At 44.7% G+C, this 14,261-nt stretch overlaps 1 protein-coding gene across 15 annotated transcripts in view; it reads left to right on the forward strand.

Moving 5' to 3' along the window:
• Nucleotides 1-14,261, forward strand: part of RIMS1 (regulating synaptic membrane exocytosis 1) — a 492,278-nt gene that overhangs the window by 357,191 nt on the left and 120,826 nt on the right. For 12 of the 15 annotated variants that reach the window (XM_040349940.1, XM_040349925.1, XM_040349926.1 and 9 more), the window contains one exon: nt 7,175-7,341. The exons of the other annotated variants lie outside the window; for them this stretch is intronic. In XM_040349940.1, coding sequence (XP_040205874.1) covers nt 7,175-7,341 — 167 coding nt within the window. The remainder of the gene's footprint in view (nt 1-7,174; nt 7,342-14,261) is intronic. 15 annotated transcript variants of the gene reach the window in all.

Consider the following 14,261-nt stretch of genomic DNA (forward strand, 5'->3'; position numbering starts at 1 on the left):
CCCTTGGGGGGAGCCCTGTTGGGGGAGGAGTGGGAGGGGCTACCCCTGATGGAGGCCTGACTGCTGCCAGCCACAGGGGGAGCCACATCCAAAGTCAAAAGGATTTCCCTGGCAAGGTCCATCCGATCAAAGCCCAACCTCTGCCCCCTCATCCTCCCCCCTCATCCTCCTCCCCCTCAACATCCTCATGATGTGAGGTGTGGCCACTCCCCTCCCCTGAGGACTCCTGCCCTTCTTGGGGCTCTTCTGCAGCCTGTTGTCCAGGGGATGATGCAGACTGGCCTGATGGCCCAGCAACCTCCTAGCCATCTGTGGATGACACAAAACATACACAGGTTGGAGGATCCACACACTTGGCACATATTCCCTCCCCCCCACACATGCTACTCACCAGATAGAAAAAAAAACGTACCTGTCCTCACGGCCTCCTCGGAGTCAAAGCCAGGCAGGCCCACCACTTGTTGGCTGTGGAAGCACCGGGCCACTGCCCACTCCTCCTCAGTCAGCCTGGCGGGGCAAGGTGGTCCTCCGCCAGTGCCCGTGGCATGCGCTGTAATCTTGGCCACCTTCTCACGGACCAGGCTCCTGAGATCATTGATCTTCTTAGCGATCCCACTGGGGGTCCTCGTCTCCCCCCCCGCATTGATCTCATCAGTAATCTGCTGAAGGATCTTCCTGGCCGGGGGGGTGTCCCGGCTCTCAGGGCCATATAAAAAACACCCATATCGGGTGATGGCCCTAGCGAGGATTTGCTTCTCACGCACCGAGAAGTTCAGCTTTCTCCTCTTGGGTGCCATAACATCACACAACAATCAGCACCAAACACACACAAAAATCAGACAGAACAAACAAACACAAAAATACACAGAACAAACAGACAAAAAGACCCCAGAACAAACAAACAAAAAAATACACAGAACAAACAAACACAAAAATCACACAGCAAAGAAAAAAAAAACTGACAGCTAATACAGACTCCAAAAACCACACAGAAAAAACAGACACAAAAAACACTCAGAACAAATAAACACCTAATACAAACTCCTCTAACACTATCCAATAACTCTTACCTACTACACTCCTACACAAACCAACACACAGACACAGACAACTGAGCAAAAGCACCTCGCTTCAGGAAAGGGAACACAGGGATGTACTTTTGCAAAGGAAGGGCGTTTGTCTGGGGCTATTTATACACAGGGCGTATCTCACTACAGTAGGTGTTTGTTATATTGTGTTTTTAGCACGACAGCATCGCGCTGATTCTCGGCGACATGGTGCCGAGATCTCGCCGACATCTCGCACTCACTGGAATAGTGACAGCACATCCCAGCAAGCGCGTCATAGAAGCGACGGGAGATCCGACTTGGATTCCCGCCAATTCTACACGTGTGCGGCGTTTGTTATGAATCCTGAGGGGGAAATTCCCAGCCAGATTTTAAATAAAAATCCGGCATGGGTTCCCCCTCAGGAGCATACGGGGCCCTTAGGTCTGTTATGAGTTGTAAGGAGAGCACCCCTACACCGAAAAAAACGGCGTAGGAGGTCCCCCTACAATCCATACCAGACCCGTATCCAAAGCACGCTACCCGGCCGACCAGGAAGGGAGTGGGGACGAGCGAGCGCCCCCCCCCCCTCCTGAGCCGTACCAGGCTGCATGCCCTCAACATGGGGTGGTTGGGTGCTCTGGGGCAGGGGGGCGCACTGCGGCCCCCCCACCTCAGAGCACCCTGTCCCCATGTTGATGAGGACAGGGCCCCTTGCCGACAACCCTGGCCGTTGGTTGTCGGGGTATGCGGGCGGGAGGCTTATCGGAATCTGGGAGCCCCCTTTAATAAGGGGGCCCCCAGATACCGGCCCCCCACCCTAAGTGAATGGATATGGGGTACATCGTACCCCTAACCATTCACCTGTAGGAAAAATGTCAATGTTAATAAACACACCACACAAGGATTTTTAAAATAATTTATTTTTCTGCTCCGGAGGCTCCCCCTGTCTTCTTTATTAGCTCTGTTTACCAGGGGGGGGCTTCTTCTTTGACGTCTTCGGGTGGGTGGGGGCCGCCGTCTGGTTCTCTTCCACCGCCGGGGGGGGGGGCCACGTGGGTAGGTATCACATGGGTAGGTACAGAGCATGATGGGACTGTGAGGCCTATATAGGTCCGATGCAAGCCGCGCACCCGTCATTTCAGCGAGAAGAGCCGGCGTGTCAACATCTGGAGAAGAGAAGAAGATGACGTCACAGCCCGGAAGAAGAAGAATACGTCGCAGCACGGAAGAAGAAGATAGACGTTCAGTGCTGAAGGAGAAGGCACCGGACAGCTGGAGGAAGAACCGGGGTGCGCCGAGTCAACAGCGGAGAGCGGCGAACATAGAAGGAGACCCCCGGAGAGTTGAGAAGACCCCCCGGATAGCGGAGAAGACCCGTCGGGATAGCGGAAGAAGAAGCCCCCCCGCCGAAGACGCCGGAGGAAACCCGCCGGGGGGTGGGGGCTTTTTTAAAAGCGACCCCCCCCGGCAGTGGAAGAGAACCAGACGGCGGCCCCCACCCACCCGAGGACGTCAAAGAAGAAGCCCCCCCTGGTAAACAGAGCTAATAAAGAAGACAGGGGGAGCCTCCGGAGCAGAAAAATAAATTATTTTAAAAACCCTTGTGTGGTGTGTTTATTAACATTGACATTTTTGCTACAGGTGAATGGTTAGGGGTACGATGTACCCCATATCCATTCACTTAGGGTGGGGGGCCGGTATCTGGGGGCCCCCTTATTAAAGGGGGCTCCCAGATTCCGATAAGCCTCCCGCCTGCATACCCCGACAACCAACGGCCAGGGTTGTCGGGAAGGGGCCCTGTCCTCATCAACATGGGGACAGGGTGCTCTGAGGTGGGGGGGCCGCAGTGCGCCCCCCTGCCCCAGAGCACCCAACCCCCCCCATGTTGAGGGCATGCAGCCTGGTACGGCTCAGGAGGGGGGGGGGGGGCGCTCGCTCGTCCCCACTCCCTTCCTGGCCGGCCGGGTAGCGTGCTTTGGATACGGGTCTGGTATGGATTGTAGGGGGACCTCCTACGCCGTTTTTTTCGGCGTAGGGGGGCTCTCCTTACAACCCATAACAGATCTAAGGGCCCAGTATGCTCCTGAGGGGGGAACCCATGCCGGATTTTTATTTAAAATCCGGCGGGGACTTCCCCCTCAGGATTCATAACAAACGCCGCACACGTGTAGAATTGGCGGGAATCCAAGTCGGATCTCCCGTCGCTTCTATGATGGCTTTGTCTCTATCGCGGCAAGCCAGCTCAGCGCTGGCTCCCATGATGGGGCTCGTAGGTGCTCAATCTCGCCGAGAAAGGGAGCGAGATTGACACAAAATCGCGTATTTCCTATCTCACTGATTGCGCCGGGCCGAGTTTTGAGCATGCCCAGTGAGGTGCAGATTCGTGTGCGCATGCGCAGTACGACCGGCCCTTAATTTGCATGGGGTCACAGCTCATTTCAATGGAGCACGCCCACTTCCTTCCCACTTTCAATTACCCCGCCTTACGCCTCGGAATTTACGTTACGCTGGCGCAAATTTGGGCGCAAATACTCTGTGGATACGGCACTTACGCCACAAAATTCAGCCGACGTAACTTAAATGACATGCGTTACGCCGATCTAAATATGCGCCGCTCTACGTGAATCTGACCCAATATATTTATGCAAATGGCAGTAACCAGTTGCAACCAATCAATTTCAGTTATATTTGCTGTGAATTGCTAAATCAGGGATGGGAGTAAGTATTATTTTCATGGCCTATACTCCTTATGATGTTTTCAGTAACAGTATGCTACTGTACCATGGATGGAAATGCAGGGGAACATTGAGTCAGGAATGGGGGAATATGATTCTCATGTGTTTCAGGTGTTAGATTATGCACAAGATAAAGGATGTGGATCTTAGCTAATCATATTGTCTCTGATTCCCATGAAAAATTACTTTGATGACGTCACATATTTAAAGCCTCATCTAATGACAGCTGTACTGGATAAAAACTAGATTCTAGAAATTGCCTTTTTCAAGGAAAACCCAAGTTAGGGTTGTTGCCTCTTTTTGTAGCACACGAAAAAGGTTATGAATCAGAACTAATAACCCCTAATTATTTCTTTAAGTTCATTCAGCAAGAGCACTGATATTCTTGTGTAAACTGTGCACACTGGAAGGAGCTTATATTGTTTTGCAAGATTACCTTGTAACATACTCCAATTTGATTTTATAAAGTCAGTGGACATACCCAGTAAGTCCAAGGTGCTTACAGTTTATTACTACTTTCTTTCTTTAATTGAATTAAATATCATGTCTTTATTTAAATAAATTTATAAAAGTATTCATCCAGAACTGCCCTAGAGAGCAGGAAGCTGTAAAACAGAAACAAAAGCCACCTAGTAACCAATTGAAGGTTACAGGTCATCTTTCAAACACAGCCTATGTATTCTGTATTAGCATGTCAAACCAACAGAATGCCTAAATCTGCTCATAAACATAGAGGGTAGTTGGTCCTGCTGGTGCAATTTGACCACCAACTGGCACCTATAATGAGCAGTATATCCTTAACATGAATATTCACATCGGGCCACTATTTGTCCTTAGTCCTTTGTAGAGGGGTGAGGGTGCATGCTACAGACACCTCCAGTGCCTACTTACCAGGGGGTTTTCTAACACATCAATTAATATTTTCCCAATGAACTTTAGCTGCCAGTACCCTATAAATATTATATCGAAAGTAGTAGTAGTAGGCCAGAAGAATTAGGTTCAGGGATATTGGTATAATTTATTATTTTTTAAATTTTCGAAAGCTATATGATGGATGATTTTATTATGCTGGCTGTTCTTCATTTTAAGGCGTTGCCTTTTTCATGACCTGTTATGTAAAATGTACTTAGAGGCGTGATATGGAATTGTCATAAGGGTAAAATATTAAAACCAAAATATATCCCTCTTTAGGTAGTCTGGAAAGTTGGGAGGTACAGTACTGTATGTTTCATTTTTGCTTCCAGAGGTGTATGTTTACTTACATTTACTAGTTATAAAAACGTTGCGTTCAGGTGTGTCTATAAGCTCCTATTTATTAAAGTGGAGCTAAACTGAGCACCACAAACTTAAAACACAATTTTATTCACTTTTAATATTCAAAGCAAATGCACACATGCATCCATGACAATAGTCTTTATTTTGTTGAGAAATTATTTAAAAAAACACCCCTCAATATGGTCTTTGCTTTGTGCACTGGTCCAAATCATTTGGTGAAGGGGGGATTATGGTGTATGGTGGTTTTTCAGGGGTTGTCCCCTTAGTTCCAGTGAAGGGAACTCTTAAGGCATCAGCATACCAAGACATTTTGGACAATTCATGCTCCCAACTTTGTGGGAACAGTTTGGGGATGACCCCTTCCTGTTCCAACATGACTGCGCACCACTGCACAAAGCAATGTCTATAAAGACATTGATGAGCGAGTTTGTGGTGAAGAAACTTGACTGGACTGCACAGAGACCTGACCTCAACCTGATAGAACACCTTTGGGATGAATTAGAACAAAGACTGTGAGCCAGGCTTTCTTGTCCACATCAGTGCCTGACCTCACAAATACGCTTCTGCAAGAATGATCAAAGATTCCTATAGACACACTCCTAAACCTTGTGGACGGCCTTCCCAGAAGAGTTGAAGCTATTGTAGCTGCAAAGGGTGGGCCAACTGAATATTGAACCCTATGGACTAAAACTGGGATGCCATTAAAGTTCATGTGCCTGTAAAGGCAGGCTTCCCAATAGTTTTGGTAATATAGTGTAAGTTTTAAGTAATAAAGCCTCCTATCGGCACCCTCATCATCTTTGATTACTAAGAAAAAAAACAAGAACTTTTTTTTTAGAGACTGCAGGCATAAAATGCTAGCAGTAGAACAGATGTTGGCATTCCCATAGGTGTGAAATTTCCATACAAATCCAAGGCTACATGCACACAGGCGTATGGATTCATGCTCCAAATATGCTGCCATTAGTTGGCATAAAAAATGTCTTTAATGTTGCATATGTACAGGCACTTATATGCAAATGTATTCGCAATGCGCCTGTTAATGACACAATATGCATATGCACATTAGATAACCTAGAGTTGGTTTAAAAAAAAAAAAGACAGATGCATTTAGTAGTTTTTCTGCCCATGTACATAAGGCCTAGGGGAATACAGCCCGTTAGAAACAGGTTAAATGCATGGAGTCAATTGCAAGTTGAATTCTGAATGATCTCAGAAAATTCACAAGCTGATGTAATTAAAGGGGTTGTAAAGGTTTAGGGTTTTAAAAAAAAAAACAAAAAAACATGTCATACTTACCTCCCCTGTGCAGTTGGTTTTGCACAGAGTGGCCCTGATCCACCTTTTCTGGGGTCCCTCAGCAGCGCTCCTGGCTCCTCCTCTTCTCAATTGCCCCGTTGGAGAAGCGCTCTCCTCGTGGACAGACCAATGCGGACACGCTCCTGTGTCCTGATTCTGCGTCTATTTACACAGAAAGCAGGTCACAAAAGCACCCACGTCATTGGATTTTATTGACAGCAACGGGAGTCAATGGCTGCGCTGCTATAAATCCATCCAATCGGGACCTGAGACACCGTCTTTTGCTGGTGTGCTCTTCCCATGCGCAAGATAGAGGGGTACAGGTAAGTAAAACAGGGTTTCTGGGGGCTGCAGCATTACAGGAGGTTTTTCACCTCAGTGCATATAATGCACTGAGGTGAAAAACCTTGAGTGTTTACAATCCCTTTAACACAACCCCATAATCCATTGACACGGGCTATAAAGCTTGCATTGTTTCTGTTTAAAATTATTTTAAGATTTTCTTCCTGCAAATCTGTGTATTTTGTCAGCTGTCATTGCAAGACAAAATAAAAATGTATATTAATATTTTTATAAATGTATACACTGCTAGGATTATTTAGTATGGCAAAGAGTTTATTATACAAAGGGACAGTAATCCATAGCAAACAGCAATATATTGAAAAGTAAAAATTATAGTATCTCTTAGCAGTCAGATAGAATTAATCAAAGGTTTCTACTTAAACTGTGTTGTCTGTCTAAACAATTTCTCTATATTTCATCAAATGCATGATGTGTTAAAAAATATGTTTTAAAGCTATTTTTCTCCACCACTAGTATAACATGCATAAAGATCAATACAGAAGTTGTGACAACGTCTCAGCCAAATCATCAGATAGTGATGTCAGTGACGTGTCAGCCATTTCCCGTACCAGTAGTGCCTCCCGCCTCAGCAGCACAAGCTTTATGTCTGAGCAATCTGAGCGTCCAAGCAGAAGGCTTTGGTAAGTGGAAAATAAAAATGTTTTCTAATGTTGATACCTGCAACAAAAACTCTCCACAATGCATTTTAAACTTTCTTTCAGAAATGTATTTTTACCAAGCAGTGCTCTAAAGTCAGGATGACACACAGTTGTATACTTATCAACAATACAAACAATAATAAATACTTTCAGTTAAACACTAAACTCCATCCTAAGTGCTTTAAAGCTGTACCTCTCACCTTGCCTCTGTGGATTCAGTAGTTTGCAGTTGATCTTGCTTACACTATTGCACTGTTTTTGTGCGTTGACTTGCATTGAGCAAATTATTCTAATTTGAATGGAATCATTCACAAGCATTGTAGCCAGAATTTACATGCCCCATAACACTTGTATTGCTATGAATGTACTGTAGTCTCAGTGGACATATTTCTATATACAGCATTTCTGCTACCTAGTCCTTCACATCAGGAGTCAGAATAGGAAAGATTGAATTCATTACTGCCTGAACTATTTCCTAGCATCTACAAAAGTGGTGATTTTGGCACTTCAGTTTCCAAAGACTGAAGGACAAGTGCAATGAATGGTAGTGCTGTGATGGCAATATTGCTACTGTGTTAACACTATAACGTTCAAAAAATCCTAATGTGAGAGAACTAGAGGAAAATACAATTTTTTTTTTTTTTTTAGGGTGAAGGTCTGCTTTAGATGGGATTTTATGAACTTCCTTGCTGTTTGATACCACTGAAGCAGATTGAAGCCTATTGCTTCTGTGCTATACAGCCTGTCTGATATGTGCCAAAACATGGGGTGAGGGGGACAGGACTGGAAGGAACTCTGAGACAGAAAACATGTAATTGTTGTACAAATGCAGGGCCCTTAGCATGTATGTAAAATCATATCCTTTTTAAAATAGGGAAATGTTAAAGTTCCTATCGGGTAAATTTTGTCTTATTGGGGAGATATCCCTTCACTTTTTGCCTTGAAGCAACAGTGAGAGAAAACCTCCCCAAGGTATTGAAATTTTCTACTTTAGACAGTTGTTGTCATGTGAAACTATTGGAATATTTTCCATCACCCCTTGCTCTCATGACAGCTTTAGAATTTAGTTATTTCCCTTATTTTTTGTCTCAGTGACAGTGGTCAGCAGGATAAATAAATGGATGAATTTCCCCAGCAGGGAGACAAGCCACACAAAAAAATAATTTGCAGAGGACCTAACCCTTTCCATGAAAATTGATAGCATTCTGTGTAGAGCCTTTCCATATGCTAAGCCCCTGAAAATGTAAAATACACTTGGTAAAGTGAAATGTGCATGCTTACTATAAAAGACAATGGGGTTGATTTACTAAAGACAAATCCACGCTGCACTACAAGTGCACTAGAAGTGCACTTGTAAGTGCAGTCGCTGTAGATCATTGTAGATCTGAGGGGAAGCTCTGAAATGAGGGGAAGCTCTGTTGATTTTATCATCCAATCATGTGCAAGCACAAATGCTGTTTTTTTTTTTCTTGCATGTCCCCCTCAGATCTACAGCGACTGTACTTCCAAGTGTGAGCAATGGGGGAAACTAATGCGCAAACCACACTAATAACTGAGAATAGCTACTAATTAATAATAAATATAAATACACCAAAATTACTATAGTGAACTAATTGTTTTAAAACTAGGCAGCGGCCACAACTAAGTAATGTTCGCACACTAATAGTATATGAGGAATGGGGCGCTTACCAATAATACAAATAAATAACCTAGCAAATAAAGTGCAATGTGCTCACTGATGATGTATATAAAGATTAATGATCAATGAATATACCAGTGATAACATCAATGAAAATATACAATAAATAAATATGTGCAGCAATAAATATTTAAAGTGCATAAAGTGATAATATTGTGCAACAAAGCTAATTCCATCCAATATGTAAATCAATATAACTGAAGTCCAAACATATTAAGAAAATATAGTGAAAAGGTTTTCATGCAATTGTGAAATAATAAAGTGCAGGATAATAATCCAGGGAAAAAAATCCAAGACATGCAGCCTGAAGGTAGTATAATGTCCACAGGATTATTCTTAAAGTGCAGTGCTCAAGGACAAATCCAAAAAATGTGCTCCACTCCATTCCCGACGACGTCTTACGACGAAACGTGCGTAGGAGTGGCCAACAGCGCGTACCACATCATCGCCTTTGCGGAAGTGAGCTACACACACGGAGAACAGCTGTTAGGATTCGATCGGATGCACGCGTTGTGCTTTGTTTACATGCCATTTTACATCAACCGAATTGTAAGTGCAATTTATTTCATTAAAAAGCCCTTATACTCACAGTACTTCACCATGGAGCATTCCTGTTCTTTTTTCCTTTAATATATGAGCGCTCATCTCTCATGTGCTGGGGATTGAAGCTGAGGACTTGACCCTCCTTTTTCACCTGCCGGATTTGAGTCTGTTTGAGAGGACTATAAATATCTCTGAGCCCTATTGACCGCTGTAATAACGGTCAGAGGATCTGGTAAGCAGATTATATTTACCACACGGGTGTTTTCTTTTGGTGGAAGATTATCAACTTCGTTCCTTCACTATTGGACACTTTATGGACTTCTATATTATATTTTTTTCCAATATCATCATTTTTTGATTATTCATGAACTCACTAATTTCTGAATTTTTCACTTAATCCTCCTGTTTCTTCCCATTTGTTTATACCAATTTGGGTCATCACGCATTTACTAGCGCTGTACCTTTTTTGTATGTATGGTTTTTTGCTTTGGGTATTTTGAGCAATAGGTACTAGCCGCTTTTTCATTTATAATATTTTATTATATTAATCACCTGTTAGCGCAGTGTTTTTCCTAGGGATACTCCTAGGGAATCTTTCTACTATGTTTAAAGTCCCACTACTCTTTTGCTTCTAAAATACCATAGTCTACACTGCAGTATGTCTGATCAAAAAAATAATCTTTTCTTATTCTTGAGACCTTCTTCTAGGCATGATCCATTGCCCTTTTTTTAGATTGTTTTTTACTCTTATGTGGCTTCTCCTGAAGGCAGCACAGGGGTAGCTCTTTTTTCTCATGCGACAAGTTCTTAATTCTCTCTACTGGAACCCTGAGTTTAATCTGTTCTCCCCTGCTTAAGGTCTCAACATCCATACAAGGTACACAATTGCCAAATTGTATCAAAAAATAGTTCAAATTCTCCTGTTCCTGGGGTATCTTGGGTAGTTCCCCTTTCATCTCCGCCTATGATTTACAGCAGCTTCAGCACTTGCCTACTTTACTTAGCCAACCTCATTAGCCTATGGATGCATGATAGGCTGGGCAGGCAATTTTCTAATGCCTTACCATATGTTAGCGCATTCCATGCTTATGTTGGATGTCTCCCTTTACACCCCCATTTGGGCACAAGATGTTTCTCCTGCTTGGTAATCTTTAGGAAAACAGCTCTGGCTTGTGGGCTAATAGAAAACCTCATCCTGAGTTCCTTAATTTTACCTCATTCTACATGTACCTTGACCTGGCCATACTTCTTGCATTTCATTTAGAACCAATCCATCAATAACAGAGAAGGGTGCTACTGTCCAGGTTAATGACAATCCTCCTGAGCTGTCGGGTGCAGGATGTACAGTTGCTCAGCTGCCAGTGTAATGAATGGATGGGAGACAATCCGCACCTCCATACATGCTCTTAAATCGTCTAGATTTACTGTATCTCCATAAAAGATGAGTGTGTACAGAAGATGTTTTGAACAAGGCCATTATAGTCGAAACACATTAACATCTGCTGTACACACTTATCATTTATGGAGATGCAATAAATCTGGACTGACTTAAGAGTATGTATGGAGTTGTGGATTGTCTTTCATCCATTTAATTTAGAACCCTGTATATTTAGAATCTTGTAGATGGTGGACTTTATAAACACCTTTTCTATCTCTCGACACCTTATACTCTTTGTGTTGTCTCCTATACAGGATTATTCCTTTTCACCCAATGAGACTCCTACAGGACCTTGTAGCCATCCCAAGTTCTCCTTGTAAATAGGGGGATTCCCTTGAGGGGGCCCCTCATAAGATCCAATCCTTTGGCTGTCCACATCAATAGCAGTAACCTTCCTTGTATTCCCGTTTTACTTGGGGACAAGATAGCCTGGAGACGAGTATTCTCTTTACCTTCATGATGATCTTGTTTTCCCTTGAAATCACCTTCATTGTTCCTGTCATAGCCTGAAACCAGCCCATAGTACCTAGAGTTCAGCACTTCTTCTTTGAGCAGAGCCACCACTTGAATTCTTTTTTCACATTTCTCCTGAACTGTTGGTTGTAAGGTGACTGTTCAGTCTCCATTGTTGCTCTTGCAGCAAGTTATTTCAATTAGAAATTTATAGATGAAAGTTTCAGTCCACTGTTAGCTCTTCATACTGTTTCAAATTACTGCATACAAAGTGTCTCCACTAGAGTTGAGCGGACACCTGGATGTTGGGGTTCGGGTCCGAACCCGAACTCGGAACCCCATTGTAGTCAATGGGACACGGACTTTTAGAAAAAAAAATGCGCGGAGGTCCCCGCAAATTCAATAACCAGACCCTTTAGGTCTGGTATGGATATTAAGGGGAACCCCGCCGTCAATTTAAAAAAAAATTACGTGCGGTTCCCCCTAAATATCCATAACCAGACCCTTCAGGTCTGGTGTGGATATTAAGGGGAACCCCGGCGTCAATTTAAAACAAAAATGACGTGCGGTTCCCCCTAAATATCCATAACCAGACCCGTTATCCGAGCACGTTGACCTGGCCAGCCGCAGAAAAGAGGGGGGGGGGACAGAGTGCGCCCCCCTCTCCTGAACCGCACCAGGCCACATGCCCTCAATGGGGAGGATGTCCCCATGTTGATGGGGACAAGGGTCTCATCCCCACAACCCTTGCCCGGTGGTTGTGGGGGTATCCGGGCGGGAGGCTTATCAGAATCTGGAAGACCCCTTTAACAAAGGGGACCCCCAGATCCTGACCCCCCCCATGTGTGAAATGGTAATGGGGTACACTGTACCCCTACCATTTCACAAAGGATGTGAAGTCTTGTAAAAAAAAAAAAACACACACACACCGTAGAATAAAGTCCTTTATTAATAAAAAAAAAAAAAGAAAAAAACTCCAGCGGTGATAATCCACTCATCCCGGCTTCCTGCTTCAACGTTGTCCTGATCCTGCGACAGCTGCGGGTGATCTCCAGCGATGAGAAGATCCAGCGACGGGTGATCTCCGCTCCAGCGATGAGAAGATCCATTCATCCGGAGAGCAGCATCCCCGACCTCCTCTCACCGCTGGACACAGCCCAGAGAATGACGTGCTGAAGCTGTGACATTACTTATATAGAGGAGGCAGGGCCACCCATCACATGACCCCGCACCCTCTGACGTACCCTCTGCTATGTCACTGGGTAAGCCCCGTCTTCCCTCTTCCTGGGCTTCCCCAGTGACGTAGCAGAGGGTACGTCAGAGGGTGCGGGGTCACGTGACGGGTAGCCCTGCCTCCTCTATATAAGTAATGTCACAGCTTCAGCGCGTCATTCGCTGGGCTGTGTCCAGCGGTGAGAGGAGGTCGGGGGATGCTGCGCTCCGGATGAATGGATCTTCTCATCGCTGGAGCGGAGATCACCCGTCGCTGGATCTTCTCATCGCTGGAGATCACCCGCAGCCATCGCAGGATCAGGACAACATTGAAGCAGGAAGCCGGGAACGAGTGGAATATCACCGCTGGAGTTTTTTTTTTTTTATTAATAAAGGACTTTATTCTACGGTGTGTGTGTGTGTGTTTTTATTTTTACAAGACTTTACACTTCCTTCGTGAAATGGTAGGGGTACAGTGTACCCCATTACCATTTCACACAGGGGGGGGTCATGATCTGGGGGTCCCCTTTGTTAAAGGGGTCTTCCAGAATCTGATAAGCCTCCCGCCCGCATACCCCCACAACCACCGGGCAAGGGTTGTGGGGATGAGACCTATGTCCCCATCAACATGGGGACATCCTCCCCATGTTGAGGGCATGTGGCCTGGTGCGGTTCAGGAGAGGGGGGGGCCGCACTCTGTCCCCCCTCTTTTCTGCGGCCGGCCAGGTCAACGTGCTCGGATAACGGGTCTGGTTATGGATATTTAGGGGGAACCGCATGTCATTTTTGTTTTAAATTGACGGCGGGGTTCCCCTTAATATCCATACCAGACCTGAAGGGTCTGGTTATGGATATTTAGGGGGAACCGCACGTAATTTTTTTTTAAATTGATGGCGGGGTTCCCCTTAATATCCATACCAGACCTAAAGGGTCTGGTTATTGAATTTGCGGGGACCTCCGCACATTTTTTTTTCCCGAACTCCGATCCCGGACCCAAACTTTTTCCAATTATTCGGGTTCGGGTCCGGGAAAAACCCAAAGTCTGTACCAAACCCGAACTTTACAGTTCGGGTTCGCTCAACCCAAGTCTCCACACAAAAATTAACGTTCTTCATTTAAGTTGTTTCTATAGTAAAGAGCTTATTTTGAGGTTTCTTGTTTTCTGTATTTGAGCCTGTTGTGGCTGTTTAGCTGTCATGTTGCCCGCTCCTTGATAATTGCTTGGGAACATTCTATAGTCTATGAATCATTTTCTGTGTCCTGTACTGTATGATATAGACTAGAGGAATTAAGACATAACTGTTGATTCCATATCTTGCAATACAGTACAGGGCACTCTTTTCTCTGTTCTCTCTCATGTTTGGTAACAAAGTGGAGTCTCAAGGCGTGAGTGGGGTTATATGGGGACATTAGTGGTTGGACTTAGCAAAGCATTTGCCAGTGTCTAATCTCCTGAAGGTAGCGGCATACAAACCATGAATCAGTTTATGAATCAGTTCTTGTGTCTTGTACTGTACTCTAAGATATGAAAGGTATATTAAAATTCCTCCTTTTGAG

This window comes from Rana temporaria, chromosome 4, assembly GCF_905171775.1.
Source record: "Rana temporaria chromosome 4, aRanTem1.1, whole genome shotgun sequence".
NCBI lineage: Eukaryota > Metazoa > Chordata > Amphibia > Anura > Ranidae > Rana > Rana temporaria.